General features: G+C 37.6%; 1 protein-coding gene across 11 annotated transcripts in view; it reads right to left on the bottom strand.

Annotated features, from left to right (window-relative positions):
* Positions 1-16633, bottom strand: part of Shld2 (shieldin complex subunit 2) — a 131474-nt gene that overhangs the window by 16725 nt on the left and 98116 nt on the right. For 10 of the 11 annotated variants that reach the window (XR_003847998.1, XM_008824454.3, XM_029559294.1 and 7 more), the window contains 4 exons: positions 15014-15208; positions 14753-14887; positions 8876-9082; positions 4765-4993 (listed from right to left, as the gene is read on the bottom strand). Coding sequence is in view for 10 of the 11 variants with exons in the window: in XM_008824454.3 (XP_008822676.1) it covers positions 4765-4993; positions 8876-9082; positions 14753-14887; positions 15014-15208 (766 nt within the window). In the remaining variant the exon portion in view is untranslated. The remainder of the gene's footprint in view (positions 1-4764; positions 4994-8875; positions 9083-14752; positions 14888-15013; positions 15209-16633) is intronic. The other variant, XM_029559298.1, reaches the window with a different exon arrangement.

Genomic DNA, 16633 nt, shown 5'->3' with positions numbered 1-16633 from the left:
CTATATATATAAAATATATTTTACTATAAGTTCACAAATATATGATGAAATTCATTATTTTGTATCCTAACCTAAAAATTAATAACAATTTTTAAAAATCATGCTTGAACAAGTAGCTATGTATATGCAAAAGAATGAAATTGGATTTCTTCCTTCTACTACATACAAAAATCAATTCTGGACAGATAACAAATCTAATATAAGAGCTAAAATCATTAAACTTTTGAAAAAATATAGGTATAACTCTCCATGATCTTGGGCTAAGAAGGGCCAAGATATCTTATATATGTATCTTATATATGATACCCTATTGGCAATTTGGGTAACCTCTTCAGAGGATGGTGTGCTAAGAATAGGAGGTAGGAACTGGCTAGGCAGTTAGGGTAAAAAGACCCCAAAGAAAAGTAGCCATTTTCTTCGCTAAAAGTCACAATGTCCTTGGGCCTCTTAGCAACATACTGTGTTCCAAAGGCCAAAAACATCAAAAGTATTTGGGAGTGCTTATGTAATCCCTAAAAGATTTTAGGGATACCTCTTCAGAGGGGGGAATGTTAGAGTAGCAAAAAGCCCAAGAAAGAAAGAAAAGAAAGGGGGGAGACAGAGAGAAAGAGAGAGGGAGAAAGAGAGAGAGAAAGAAAAAGAAAGAAAGAAAGAAAGAAAGAAAGAAAGAAAGAAAGAAAGAAAGAAAGAAAGAAAGAAAGAAAGAGCAATAAAGTTAAAAAAAATAAGGTCTCAAGCTGGCTCTACTGGCAAAGGTGCTTGCTGTGCCACGCTGGCAACCTGAGTTCAATCACTGGAGCTCATGTCTCCTAGTTAGCATCAGCTGTCAATCTGACTCATCCCAGAGTTATCTAAGGAGTCCCAACTGGCCTATGGGCATGCCTGCAGGGCATTTTCTTGATTGTTAAGTGATGTAGGCGAGCAATGACCACTGTGGGAGGTACTATCCCTAGGCAGGGGGACCTGGGCTGTACAAAAAAGCCAGCTAAGTAGAGGCTCCAGAGTGAGCCAGTAAGCACCTTTCCTCGACAGTTCCTACCTCAACTCCTGCAGGAGTTCTTGCCTTGACTTCCCTCAGTGATAGACAAATGTATAGAGACAGAAAGCAAGTTAGAAGTTTCCACAGGTTGGAAGGATGGGGAGCAGAGAGTAACTGCTAATGATATGGGGGCTTTTAAGAGACTGCATAATTTTAAAAATACTTTATTCTTTGAGAATTTCACACAATGTATTTTGATTGTATTCACTCCCCACTCCTCCCCATAATTCCTTCCAGATTTCCACACACACCGCAACTTCATGTCCTCTTTTTATTGTTTTTCCTTTTAAAGAACCCATCAAGTTCATTTTGTGCTACCCATATGCTCCTGGGTGTGGGGAGACTGCTGGACCTACCAAGAGCCACACTCTTAAAAAAAGTGACTCTCCCTCCCCAAGAAGCTATCAACTTTCCATAACTCCTCAGTTAGGGGTAGAAGCTCATGAGTGCCTTCCCTTCCATGCTAGAATACTGACTGCCTTGATCTCTGAAGGTTTTGTGCAGCAACCACAGCTGCTATGAGTTCATGAGTGCAGCAGTCCTGTCCTGTCACTCCTGTCCTCCCTGACTTTACAATTTTCTACCCCCTCTTCCAGGATGATACTTGAGCCTTGAGGGTAGAGAATATGATACAGATGTCCCATTTGGGGCTGAGCATCCCACTGAAACTTAATTCTCTGCACTTGACCAGCTGTGAGTTTCTGCATTAAGGGAGTGTATAATTTTAAAAAGACCTAAAAATGGTTATGAAGACAGTTCTGTAACCCTGTGCTATACTAGTCACTGAATTTCATAGGTGAAATTTTTTTTCCCCATGACATTTTTCACAGAATTGGAAAAAAAATCCTAAGATTCATATGGAAGCACAAAAAGACCTCTGATAGCCAAAGCTGTTGGGGGACCCTGCTGCTAAGTTTGTAGTCCTCCATGTCCAGACAGCTCTAAGAGGCCTGGCACTATACAGGACTCCCTTTCTCAACGGGGACCTCCTGCTCTCTGCCTGACTTACCTGGAAAGTGCTGCCAAGCATGGATGCCTGACCTTATTTAGAACATGACCATTGGCATAGTTACCTGCACTAAAACTACCCCTAGGTTTTTTCTATATGATAATTAGACATTGCCCTATAGTCGGATGATAGGATTCCCCCACCACATGTAAATAAAGCATACTATGAGCACCTATCAGCCGAAGCTTTGGCTGCTGCCTCCACACTATATTTTCCCTGACTCCCACTGAATAAACGGAGCTGTTTCACTGAATCTGACTCCCCAGAAAGTCTTTTCCATTGTGCTCACTGGCCGTCCTGAACCCATTCGTAGCTTCTGCTCCCTTTGTCCTCGTGTATCAGTGGCCAACAACCCATGAGGGGAGGGAGAGACCCGTGTGTGTGTGTGTGTGTGTGTGTGTGTGTGTGTAGGGGAAGGTGCATGTGACTTCTAGGAGTCAGTTCTCTTCTTCCACCATATGTGCTCCAGGCATCAAACTCAGGTGGTCAGACTTAACAGCAAGTGCCTCTGCCTGCTGTTCCATCTCACCAGCCCAAATTATACATTTTGGATGAGTTAATGTGATGGTATGTGAATTATACCTTGGTAAAAATATTTTTTAAAGACAATATACAATTAACTACAAATCGCAAGGCATGAATTTGAGGTCTACCTAAGCTACATAAGCAAGACCCGTCTTATTTAGAGTCTTAACTAAATAATAAGTCAATTTTAATTATGTTTGTTATACACCATGCACTTTAAAACTCAATCTTCTTTCCTACAAAAGCAAAGTATAAATTAATGGTAAAATTCTAGCCAGGCCTGGTGGCCCAAGACTATAATCTAGTTACTTAGGAAACTGAGACAGTAAGATCACAACGTTGAGGCCTGCTTGGGCTACGGAGTAAAGTTCAAAGTCAGCTTGGGAAACTTAGCAAAACCCTATCTCAAAATATAAGGTAAAAAGGGAACCAAGTATAGCCTTTGCCTAGCATGTTGGGGCCTTAGGTTCAATTACCAGAACTTAAAAATGGGGCCAGGGGTAAATTCATTCACTTACTTGTTTTGATTTTATTTATATTGTTGTTGTTGTTTAAGACAAGGTCTTGATACATAGCCCAGGCTGGTCTGGAACTTACTATGTACCCAGGCTGGCCTTAACTTGATATTCAACCTCAGCCTCCAAGTACAGGGATTACATGAATGGGGCACCATGCCCAGTTTCATTCACTTATTTTTAACAAACAAAAATACCTGTAAAGAAAAATGAGCTTTACAGACTAAGGTTCTATAGATTTTCTTGAAGTATGCCATGATAAATAAACTGCTCAGCATAGCTGAGCATGGAGGCACATGCCTAAATCCTAGCATTTGGGAAGTTGAGACAGGAGGATTCTGAATTTGAGGTCAGTCTGAACTATACAGCAAGACCCTGTCTAAAACAACACAAAAATAGATAAATAAAACAAAAATGCTAAATACATAGGCACTTACTTCAGTATTTGGTAATAATAGGAAACCATAAAACTTCAAGTTCTTGGTAAAGAAATTCAATTTATATGATTGTTAAAATATATATATTATCCAAGACTCAACACTGAAACAGTGTGCTTTTCACTGAACTAGTTAACAAATTTACCACAGTAAATTTACCTAAGTAGCTATCTTTAATTTCTAAAGTAAAGGTGAGGAGACTGAAGGACTAAAGGCTAAACATGTACCAGTTTCTGCAAATAGCTCAGGAACAGAAACACAATACTATAATACTTTTTTTTTTTTTTTCGTCTTTCTGTCTTTTTGGGACAGGGTCTCCCTATAGCCTCGGCTGGCCTGGAACTCTTTATGTGGACCAGGATGGCCTTGATCTCACAGAGATCTGCCTGCCTCTTCCTCCTGAGCACTGGGACTAAAGGTTGGTGCCACCACACCCTGCTAATACTTTTAATCTTTAAGTTGTCATATGTAAAGATGGGTTATCTATGAAATATTTAGATACTGGTTTAAAATGTAAACAAGGGTCAGAGAGATGGCTCAGCGGCTAAGAGCATTGTCTGCTCTTGTAGAGTACCCAGGTTCAGTTTCCAGAACCCACACGGTGGCTAATAACCATCTGTAACTCCAGTTCCAGAGGATCCAACACCCTCTTCTGGCCTCTGCTTACACTGCATGACACACTGTATACTTAACACACATGCAGGTAAAATTCATACACATAAAAATAAATTTTTTTAAATATAAAAAGGAAAAATGTAAAAATGTAAACTGTTTTCAGTATGGCTATCTAAAGAAAAGAAGATCTACTTATTTATTTAAAATATCCCTTTGGGGGCTGAAGAGATGGTTCAGGAGTCAAGAGCACTGACTGCTCTTGCAGAGGACCTGGGTTCAATTCCCAGCACCCACGTGGCTGCTATGAACCACCCTTAATTCCAGTTCCAGGGGAATCTGATGCCCTCTTCTGACCTGCACAACATGACATGGTACACTCACATACATTCAGGTAATACACTTATACACATAAAATAAAAATAATAAAATAAATAAAATACCCCTTTTATCATCACCGGGAAATTTTTGCTTTCAAAGCTGCTTGACACTCAGGAGGAAATTTTATTATATTGTATAAGCTCCTGGTTAGTTATATTTTAAAGGGTTGATACTTCTAAATTTTAGTCACTTCCAGTCCCATGTCATAAATACTTTCCATCAAATCAGCATGCTTTGCTGCCTTACCTATAGTATGTCCTCGTCTTAGTTACCGGCAAGCAGCTAAGACACTGTCTGTAGATCCTGTTCTCATCTGTTGCTAGTTCTAATCCACACTGTACACAGCCAGTATATATAATGTTAGGAAGAGAGGAGAAGATACTCTTCAGAGAACTGCACGCATTTAGAGCTATCTTCTGAGCTGCTGCAACAGAAAATGCCAGCTCTGAAATCTTGGCTTTAATCAGAACCACTCCTATATAAAAAGAGGAATATTATAAATTATAAGATCCAATAATAACTTTAATTGTCAAATACAGTTAATAGTGTAGTTGATTTACAGTCACTTACACTAATGGCTACACCAAGGTCTTGTTATTGGACATCAATCTTTCCTAGAGAATCTTACCTACTTATGGTTTCCATACAGAATCTGGAATTTAACAGGGGATTTGTCTGCAACTGAGAGACAATCTGAGATCCTGCTCAAAAAGGAGGTGGGAAGAAAAAAAAAAGGTTTCTTGTGTCATTCACTGGAACCTCAAGCATGGTCACTGACTAATGATTACTTCTTCATCTGTTAAATAAGTATGGAACAGCTACTATATACCTTACAGTCTTTTCCCCCAGCTTTATTTTTACTTGCATTCTTCATACTAGCACAGCCTATGAGTCCATCTGAGCATTACCCTCCATATTCATTTCTTCATTCTTTTGTTAGTTAGCTTTTCATTGGTAGGGCAAAATACCTGACATAACTTAAAGGAAGGAAGATTTATTTTGGCTGGGGGTTTCAGAGGACCCAGTTCAGCACTGTGGGTAGAGCAGAGCAAAGCAGCTCACATTATGTCAGCCAGGAAGTAGAGAGAGAATGCTGGTGCTAGCTCCATTTCTCCTTCCCCTTTTACACTCTCTGGGCCTCCAGCCTATAGGATGTTGCCACCCACATTCAGAGCAGCCCTCCCCCTTAGTTATCTGCCTGTGGAAATGTCCTTACAGACATAGGCAGAGTTATGCTTCACTAATTTCCTATGTCCTTCTTAATTCAATCAAGTTATCAATAAGCTTAACCATCACAATCCTCTTAAGAGGTCAGAACACTGTAGATCATGATGTCCACCTCTATTCCACTTTCTGGCTATTTCTTTTGAAGTTCTTAGTCTCTTCCACTTGCCTTAGCCTTTCAGTGCCCCAAAACACTTCCATGACATCTACTCACACCACATAGCCCTACATGAGTTGTAGAGGAGGTTGTGTTCATATATCTAATAACCCGGCACACTCAACATCACACTTGCCCAGACATGTTCAATTACTATAAAAAAAAAGTTTTTAAATGAAAAATACAATAATTTAAAAAGACTGTTGATAGAATCCTGTCATTTTATAAATCTGTACATCTCTTTAAAAGAATAAAGTGGTCATTCTAAATGTGGATTTTGCTTTCAAGAGGATTCTAGCCTGCTGGGCACTAAGTTTCTGCTGACTGTGGGAGAAACTGAGTGAATATCTCCATTTCTTTAGGAGGAGCCAGGCCCAACCTATCCTCTGGTTTCTGCCAGCAAGCAGACCCTCTTAGGAACTCTTCCCATTGATATTCCTTTCTCCCACCTTTTGTTTAACTATGAAATGGGCTAGAAAAAAATGCTTGTACTTGCATGTTCTCTTTCCATTTTCATACTTAATTTGATTTTCAAAAATTTTATGAGTGTATTGCTGCACTTACATAAGCGTGCCTGTGTCTTGCAATGCCCGCAAAGGTCGGAAGAGGGCATTGGATCCCCTGGAACTAGAGCTATGGAGAATTGTTAGCCACGATGTGGGGTCCTGGGATTCGAACCCAGGTCTTCTGCAAGAGCAGTCAGCACTCTTAACCACTAAGCCAGCTCTCCAGCTCCCCATTTTCATATTTAAAATATACAATGATAGAAACTATGAATTTAGTCCTTGGGGCTAAAGAGGCCTTTTGAATACAACCCATCAAAGACTGGCTACAATAGCACTGTTTTGGCATGAGTTCCTGATAAGGAGTATACCCCTAGAATTTCCAGGAACATTCCCAATGTTCAGCCTCATCCCCAAGCCAGTGGGGCTGTATCTTTTCTGTCATTAATCATCAGTTTTGTGGTCACCTATTTCATCCAACACCTGTGAGATTGTTTAAATTTATATTTTTAAGTCTAATTCTAGGTTGTTAATCCTAGCAGATAACTGTCTTGTTTACACAAACAGATAAAGCTGACTCTTCTATGTCAACAAATGAAAACTTGATATAAGGTAACAATTATGACATTTCTTCTTAATGTAGCATCTGTGTGGGCTGTGGGATTTTGAGGGTGGACACTGGTTTAGGAATTGATACGATGTTACAATACCCAAAATTTCACTAGTTAGTATAAATCTAGACTCTGGCCACGAGCAACTTCAACTTTGAAAGTGGTATAAAAGTCATCAATATAAAAGCTTATACTCTTGAAAAAAAAACAAAAACCTCTGTGTTTCTTAAAAATACTAATTTATCTGTTAATACTAATAAAAGCTTCAAAGTCAGACTACATATATGGAGTTCTTTTCTGAAAACAAACTCTCTGATTTTGACTGTGTTTGTTTCATTATACACTTCCATTTTCCTTAGCTTAGTTTTATCACATAACAATGCTAACCTGTTATCATATCTTGGAAAACATATATGCATATGGATATTACTTTTCTCATCACTATGGCCAGACACCTGACAAAAAGCACCTCAAGGAAGGAAGGGTTTATTTTGATTCATAATTCAAAGAATGCAATCCACCTTTGGGGAAGGCAAAACAGTAGGAGTGTGAAATAGCTTGTCACACTGTACCCTCAGGCAATATAGAGAGAGGGATGCTCAGTTCACTTTCCCCTTCTCCCCTTTTTATTCAGTCAGGACCTCTGCCTATAGGATGGTATTACCCTTATACAGAGTGGGTGTTCTTTCCTCAGTCAGACCTCTCTGGAAACACCCTCACAGACACAAGCAGAGGTGTGTCTCCTAGGTAAATCTAAATGTAGTCAAACTGACAAGGAAGATTACCCATCACAATACATATATGAATTAACATGACTAGTAAGATTTTAATCTGTCTTTTGGCCAAAAAAAGCTCTTAGAATCTCAGAATGATAAGAGTATGTTTTGTATGCTAGTATTTATTTGAAGTGACTAGGGTCATGATGCGAATATCTGGGACCCCTTGGATATCGTGACTGAATATATATGATCAGCACATGCCAGGAATAGAATAACCCCAACCCCCAACAGAGCTGGGAATGATGCTTTTTCTATAAGCTGGAGTGGAAAATCTCACAACTCACAGGGCACTGGATAGAGAACTCAGAAGATTTACTTAGAAGGAAATTTATGGCACGAAAGAGCCACATAGGTGAAATAAATCCTCACATCAGAGATCTTAATTTCCACCTTAAATAAGAAAAAGCAAAACCCAAGTAGGCAGAAGAAAACAATATAGATCAGAGCAAAAGTGAATAAAATAGAAAATAGAAAAATCTGTAAAACCAAAAGATGGCTGAGATCAATAAAATGAAAAAAAGAATGGAAAAAAAGAAGACACAAATTACCAGTATCAGGTAAAATCAATAGCATTACATATTCTATCAGTATTCAAAAGGGCAGTAAGAGAATGACTTTGTATCAATAAATTTTTTGCTATGCCAGTGATTTAGAAGAATAAATTTATTGAAAACTACAATCCAAAACTTAATCAAGCATAAATAGATAATAGTTCTGAATCTATTAAATACATTAAACTTGTAGTGAAAATCTTTCAATAATGAGAACTTCAGAGCCTGGAATGGTGGTATATACCTGTAATCCTAGCCCCAGAGAGGACAGGAGAGTCATGAACTGATGGCCAATGTGAGTTATATAATGAGACCCTTTCTCAAAAAATATATATACATGAAAAATATTAAGTAAGCTTTAATAGTTACAAATTAATCTCAAAGAGTTAGAAGCAGTAAGCTAAGAAATCAACATCAGCTATGTGTAGAGCTCTATATTTTATTTTCATATTTAATTATATGTGTTCTCACAAATGGTAGCCTCTTTGCTAACATTAAAATTAGTAACATTTTATGCATATAAAGATCTTACCTGAATACTTATCCTTTAGGTGTGTTGCTAAGTCTGATGTCTTGACAAAGGAGGGTGTACTCTTTTGAAATTTTGCTTTAAATTTAATTGCCCTTTTATCATCATCAAACAGGCATTCACAGGATGACCACAGTGTTGTATGCAATTCTAAGTTTTCTAGTGTGCAATTGCGCTGAACAAAGAGGTACTTAAATTCCCAAATACAACCTTAAATAAAAAATAAAATGAAACCCAAAAGTCACCGAAACAGAAAAACAGTCTAGGCTCAGAATCAGATTAAGAACATTGACCTAATTAAATCAGTTAAACACAACTTTTATCATTAAAGAATTTTGGCATAAAGAGACAAAATGTAACTGTTTTGTTAAAGCAATTGAATAATAAAGCTGTAGACTTCTGTTTCTTTTTCAGATAGGGTCTCTCTTGCTGGTATGGTGGCACACACTGGTCTCTCTATACAGCCCACACTGACTTTGAACTCTTGTTCTTCCTGCCTCTGCCTCCAAGTACTGGAATTACAGGTGTGCACCACCACACCCAGCTAGAGATAATTATAATCATTTTTTTTCTAGTAATTTATTGGTGTCCTAAACTACTGCCTTATAGGATAGCAAATTCTCATTTTAAGATCTACAAAGTTTTTTTTTATTTTTTTCTACTAGTAGATGTTCTCTTAAGGGACATTGAAATGGACACAGATTTTGCATAAACAATAGTTCACTGATAATATAACAATTTAATTATCTAACTTAGCTAACTTCTCTAAGAATAGAAAAACAGCATTTAGACACAGTAGCATCTATTTTTAATTCCCTCAGTAACAACCAATATATTTTCTCTTTCTTTTCTTTTTCTGTTGTTGTGGTTGAGACATTGTTGCCTAGCTCAGGCTGGCCTCCAGTTCATTCTGTACTTGAGAAACCCTGAGTATCTGATCCTCCTCCTTCATCTCCTGAGCACTGCAGGTGTGCACCACCATGCTCAGTTTTTGCAGTGCTGGGAATTGAACCCAGAGCCTTGTGCATGCTAGGTAAGCATTCTACCAACAGAACTACATTCCAAGCCCCATAACTCTTAATTTTTAAACAACAGTGGCATCAACCTTCTTATTAAATAATCATGTTCTATATTAGTAAATTCAACTTTAAAATTTTACTAAAACAAAAGGGAGATTTCTTAGCACTAATTTTTCTGATAACTACAGCTGTCTTTTTCTTTTTCCATTTTGGGACGTACACCTACTTCTCTCTACCCACTCAGCTCCTTAGCTTCTTTCACTAAACATTTGTAGAAGTTGTTTTGTTTTTTGTACAGAATTAACAACAGGTCTGTACAGACAGCTATATTCCAAATTTCTGTCAAAACTAGTTACTACTGGTTAGGCTAGAGATTTATCTCTGGTAGAACACTGGGCTAGCATGTACAAGGCCCTGGGTTCAATCTCAGAATACAAAAAGATTAAAAATAAGTCCTACTTTTAAAAAAGCTTTCTTATCATCTATATAATACATGCTTTGAAATCACAGAAAAACTAAGTAAATAAAGAGCAGCTTCATAATCTCAACATCCTGAAATAAATAGGTAACATTTTAGTAGATGCACAGTATTTTTTATTTATTTGTGTTTTGCTTAATGTGTCAAATACATATTTTGCATATCATTAAATATCATTCTGTATTTTGGGGTTCTGAGGTGAGGTCTCCCTATGTAAGCTATGGCTGGCTTGGAACTCCCTATGTAGACCAGCCTGGTCTCAAACTTGATGTGATCCTTCTGCCACTGCCTCCTCAATGCTGTGATTAGAGGCATGGACCACCATGTCCAGCTAACATTTTTTAAGTTGAAAATGTCATTAAATAAACACACCAAAATCTTAAAAACCATCATAGCAATCCTCTGTTTTGTGATAAACACATTTTCAGCTATGTCTTTATGCACAAACCTAAATCACTGAAGCTGTAACTAATGAGTCAAAGGTATCCTAAATTCTTTATGCACTGTCAATTACTCTCAAAGAAGGTTCTGCCAATTTACACACTCAACACTTTATGACAGTGGCTGGCTTCCTCTGTAGAGTACCTGTCTTGATGCACAAAGCCTTTGCTCAGAACCCCAGTACCACCGAGAGAGAGAGAGAGAAAGAGAAAGAGACAGAGAGACAGAGAGAGAGAGAAACAGTGAATTTATTATATTTGTATGTCTTCAATTATTAGCAAGAAGTACTTTTCATATATTTATATGACATTTTTATTTTGTCCTTGAAGCCTTGCCTATTCATAGGATTTGCCCACTTTACAGATTTTTGCTTTCTGCATTATGATCTAATACAATGTTTTTCTGGGGTTTTGTATTTTTAAATTTTGTATATGAAGGGTTTATGTATACTAGCTTTGTTTCTACAATTTATTTAAACAATCTTTGATTTCAAATAAATTAAACTATATTCCCTTTCCTGCTCTCCCCTCCTCTCTCTTCTCCCCTCCTGTCCACTCCCTTCCTTTAAGTCTGCATCTAGGGTTTATTTTGGCACTGATATGAAACAGACATTTAAATCTTTCTGGGGTATGGTGTTTTTCACGCCTGTAATCCCAGCACTTGGGAGGCTGAGGCAAGAAGATTGACATGAGCTTCAGACCTACCTAGGCTACAGAGTGAGTTCAAGACCGTTGACAGAGTAAGTAAGCACTTTTAACTACTGATTCATCTCTCCAGCCCCGAATCAAAGATTAAGTCTGAATAATTAGAATCTCTTGACCAGGGATTTGGATATAGGGCTGGTCTCTTGAACGGAAAAGTTAAGTTAGGAGCTAGGGAGTAACCATATTCTATTTTTCATATGGTAGAAAAGTAGACTTGTATAAAGGGAATAACACAGATACACAAGAAGCTGGCAGAAGCCTTTGCAGCTTTGAGACTTCTGGTTCTAAGCCTCCATGAAGCCCGCTAGCACTCTTGTTCTTAGGTATGATGAGAAACTCTTATATATTTCTATTGTTTAAGCCAACCTGAGTATAATTCTATTTCAAATTATAAGCCCTGGAATATTTGGTTCTTTATACATTATTTTATGTTTATCCAATTACACTTTTGTTTGTGATAAGTTCTCATGTAGCCCAGGCTGACCTCAAACTAAGTAGCCAAGGATGGCCTTGAACTCCTGATTCTTGTGCCTTTATCTCCCAAGTACTGAGATTATAAGCATGTGCCACCAGACCTTGTCCCAAATACTCTTAAGAAGTATACATTATGCCCCTAGTTTACCCCCACTAGAACCTCAGCTGTGACCAATGCCTGCTGCATACGAAACATGCTAAATTCTCTAGCAATGCATGTATCAAAGGAACACAGACTCAAGTTTTCTTACTATTCTTCCCCAAAACATCAATTCCATTATCTTTAGTATTCAATAATGACTACTTGGGGATCATTCCTGATTATATCATCTACATATGAGTTTCTTATCCTTAAGTGTATGTGAAAACCAGTGCTGATTACAGAGGCTGATATGGAGATGGCCTCGAATACTAAATGCATAAATAAAGACTAACAATTTTGAAAGTATGATCACTTAAGTGACCCTTCAAAACTGTTATTTTTCTGCTTAGAAGAACTGTCTTGAGGTATGAAACTACAGATATTGAAACTTTAAATGATATAAATAAATTTAGCCTGAATTAATAACTACAGCAAAAATAATTACATATGAATCCCTAGACTCACGTTTTCAAAATTAACTGAAATGCCATAGAATTATCTAGAGATACCAACAATTTCTCTTCTATTACCACAAAACTATTAACTTCAAAAGGATATTCACATTAAGCAAAGAGCAACCTGTTCTACACAGTGCCACTTTAACCTCTGACCTACATTCTATCCAGCATGCACTGGACTCATGTTCCCAGCTAAGATCATGTCTATCACCAACACATGTTTGTCAAATTTCACAACTGAACAAATATCTGTCACTATTTGTTTCTAACATAAAAGGCAGACTTATCTCAAATCCTAGTTAGAGGCTATTAATGATTAAGAGACAATGTGACAGATCTTACTTCCAGATAGCCATTTGTTAGGCAGAAGTTTGGAAAGCAACGTTAACTCATTCAGGTAAGAAATAATGAATTATATGCTTGACCAATATCTAAATTAATTTTGCAGGATAAAGGAACAAAAACACTAACTAAAGCCACTAGCTCTGGTTGTTAAAACCAGAATTTCACAGTAACAAAAAGAACATATTGTACTAACTTATTGAAACAATCCCATTTAGTACATCATAAATTTTTAACCCATGCTTTAAAGAGAAATGTAACATTTGACCATATTTGTAATTTTATTTACTTATTTATTATTTTAAAGACAGGATCTGACTATGGAACTGACCTGGAACTTGCTATGCAGTAACTCACAGATATCCACTTACCTCTGCCTCTCCAGTGCTGGGATTGAAGGAGAGCATAACCATACCTGGCAGATCTTATCTTTTTATTTGTTTGTTTTGTTTTGTTTTGTTTTGTTTTATGAGACAAGGTTACCCAGTAGTCCCAGCTGACCTGAAACTTACTATGTAGACCAGGCTGGCCTCAATCTCACAGAGATTTGCCTGTCTCTGTCTCCCAAGTACTGGGATTAAAGCCATGCACCACCACACCTGGCAGATCTTGTCTTTTAAACAAGCTTTCTATGATGGCTAAGAGTTCATGCTTTTTAAAAAATATTTTATTTATTATTTTTATTTTATGTGTATGCATGTATTGCTTGCGTGTAGATAAGTGCACCTGTGTCATGCAATGCTCATGGAATACAGAAGAGGCTGTTGGATCCCCTAGAACTGGAGTTACAAACAGCTGCCATGTGGGTGCTAACACCCACATGATTCGAACCCCAGTCTTCTACAAGAACAGTCAGTGTTCTTAACCACTGAGCCATCTCTCTAGCCCCAGAGTACACACTTTTAACCAGAATAAAAACATAGAACTAGGGCTGGAGAGATGGCTCAGCAGTTAAGAGCACTTCTCTTGCAGAGGATCTGGGTTCAGTTTCCAGCACCCACATGGTGGCTCACAATTGTCTGGAACTCAAGTTCTAAGGGATCTGATGCACTCTTCTGGTCTCCTTGGGCACCAAGCATACACCTGGTACACATACATATATGCAGGCAAATACTCATACACATAAAATAAAAATAAATCTTTTTTTAAAAAAAAAGTCTAGAACAAAGTAATTAATTGAACAGAAATTGTGATGTGAAAAACTTAGTGTAACTTCCCTAGCATCTTCTTTCTAACAGAAAGGACTTTATTTATAAGAGCACTTTTGGGGGGGGGCAGTACATCTGCAGAATTAAAATTTCAAAGAACATTACTTGAAGGAAATAATGTCTTTACTGAAAATGGTAAAGTAATATTCCTGAGAATAAATATAAGCCTTTATTTTGCCACCATTAATTACCTAAATTGCAATAAGAAATATAAGATTACAAGAAAAGGGGCTGGAGAGATGGCTCAGCGGTTAAGAGCAGTGGCTGGTCTTAGAGAGGACCCAGATTCGATTCCCAGCACCCACGTGGTGGCTAACAACCATCAGTAACTCCAGTTCCAAGGGATTCGACATCCTCTTCTGACTTCTGAGCACATTGCATGACACAGGTGTACTTACATACATGCAGGCAACACACTCATAGACATAAAATAAAAACAATAAATAAAAATTCTTTGAAAGATTAAAATAAGAGAAATTTGCAGAGGAACATTCAATCATCATTATTTTTATTTCCAAATGCTGTAATCTCTTCAGATTCTCATCTCAGACTCATAAGAATTAATCATTTACCAAAATATAAATAGACTAAATACTTTTTCTCAGTGTGTTTACCTTTTCTCCTTTGAAGTTGAGTGTGCCAGGCTGCTCCAGGACCCCATAATACAAGTACATAATGCTGACCTTGGACCTGTTCCACTGTTAGCATAACTTTCTTTTGCTTCTGTCCTCTATAACTATATAATGCCTCTGGAAGAAAAAGAAATATCCTAGTTGGCATTGCTCTGCTCATACTGACAACCAAATAATATAGGAAATTGTTCTTGTATCTTAGTTTTTAAAAGCTGAAATTAAAGAGGCCCTCAAAATATTTACCTGTCACTGTTGTGACATCCACTACTCTTAGAATTGCATGGACTAATACATCAGGCTGCATCTGCTCCAATTCCACAAACTCTATAGTGGTCATTTTTGGAGGCTGTCGCTCAGGCAGATCTTTGAGATAGGAATGTTTTGAAGACACATATGCCAGTAAGTCCTGAAGTAAAACATTGCCAACTACACTGGTATCTAAGGAAGAAAATAACACACAAACATGGACGGGGGTGGCAGCATATTTTGTAAACAACACATAATCTGCCAGCTGTATTTTATGTTGTACAATGTAAATATATATATAAAAAACATAACAATCTCTACAAACATGGTTTATTCTTGATTCAGTTTAAATACAAAAACAAAAGTTGACACTACTAAGCAATGGAAACAATTATTACCACCTCCAAAACTTTTGTTCCTTTCCCTTCTCTCATTGGTTAATTGTATCATTTTCTACAAATTAACCAAGCTCAAATATTCCCTTATTTTTAACTCCATTACCTTGATAGTATCCAATTGGCTCCCCAATCTCCGAAGTCTAATTTGATCCTGTCTTTCCCAATTATTCTGACCACAGTCACCTCTACAGACTCCTTAGCACATCACATTTGAGATATTCCACAGGCCACCAAACTGGCTCTCTCACTGTTTAGGCCATTGTCCTCACCACTTCCAAGAGGCAATGACATTGTTATACTCCTCTGCCCCACCCAAACACCACACAGCACAGCAACCCTGCACAGGTTTCTTCCTTCCCTTAATCAGAGACTTTTTTTCAGTCTCTAAATCTCATTTGATATTTAAACATGTTTTATATTGTAATGTTTCTCTTAACAGTAAAACAGTTATTTAATTAGACATGTCATTGAAGATATTTTCTCTTCCTGTCTCAATTTTTTTCTTTTTTTACCGAGGTATACTTTACATACAATACAATATAATACATACATTTTAAATATATAGATCGGGCCACTCAGATGACTCAGATGACTCAGCAGTGCTTGCTGCCAAACCTGACATCGTGAGTTTGATTCCTGGGCTCCACATGGTGGAGAGAACTGAGTCTCACAAGTTGTCCTCCAGCCTCCACACATTCATCACACATATGCACACACACACACACACACACACACACACACACACATAAACACATATACACCTACACATACATAAAATAAATAAAGGTAATTTTAAGACTTATTTGAAAGTATATATTGGGTGGTTGGAGAGATGGTGCAGTGATTAAGAGCTCTGGTTGCTCTTGCAGAGGACCAGGGTTTGGTTCCCAGCACCCACATAGCAGCTAACAACCATCCGTAACTCTAGTTCCAGGGCATCCAACACCCTCATCTAACTTCCCCAGGCATTGCCTGACACAGGTGCACTTACATATATGCAGGCAATACACTCATACACATAAAATAAAAATAATAAATAAAAGTATTTTTTAAAAAGAAAATAGCAGGATCCAAGAAGTGAGACAAAACATAGGCACCATCTGCTATAATCTCCAGGGAATAAACTGGGTAACAGCTTTAAAAGAAGTAGGTGACAGCTGAAAATTGCTAGTATGACAGGAAGGTAAAATTGGAAATTTTAAAAGCAGAACTGGAAAAA

The sequence above is a fragment of the Nannospalax galili genome, unplaced genomic scaffold (assembly GCF_000622305.1).
Source record: "Nannospalax galili isolate Female #2095 unplaced genomic scaffold, S.galili_v1.0 scaffold409, whole genome shotgun sequence".
NCBI lineage: Eukaryota > Metazoa > Chordata > Mammalia > Rodentia > Spalacidae > Nannospalax > Nannospalax galili.
The sequence above is the reverse complement of the archived record's forward strand: the minus strand, read 5'-3'. Positions and strand labels throughout refer to the sequence as shown.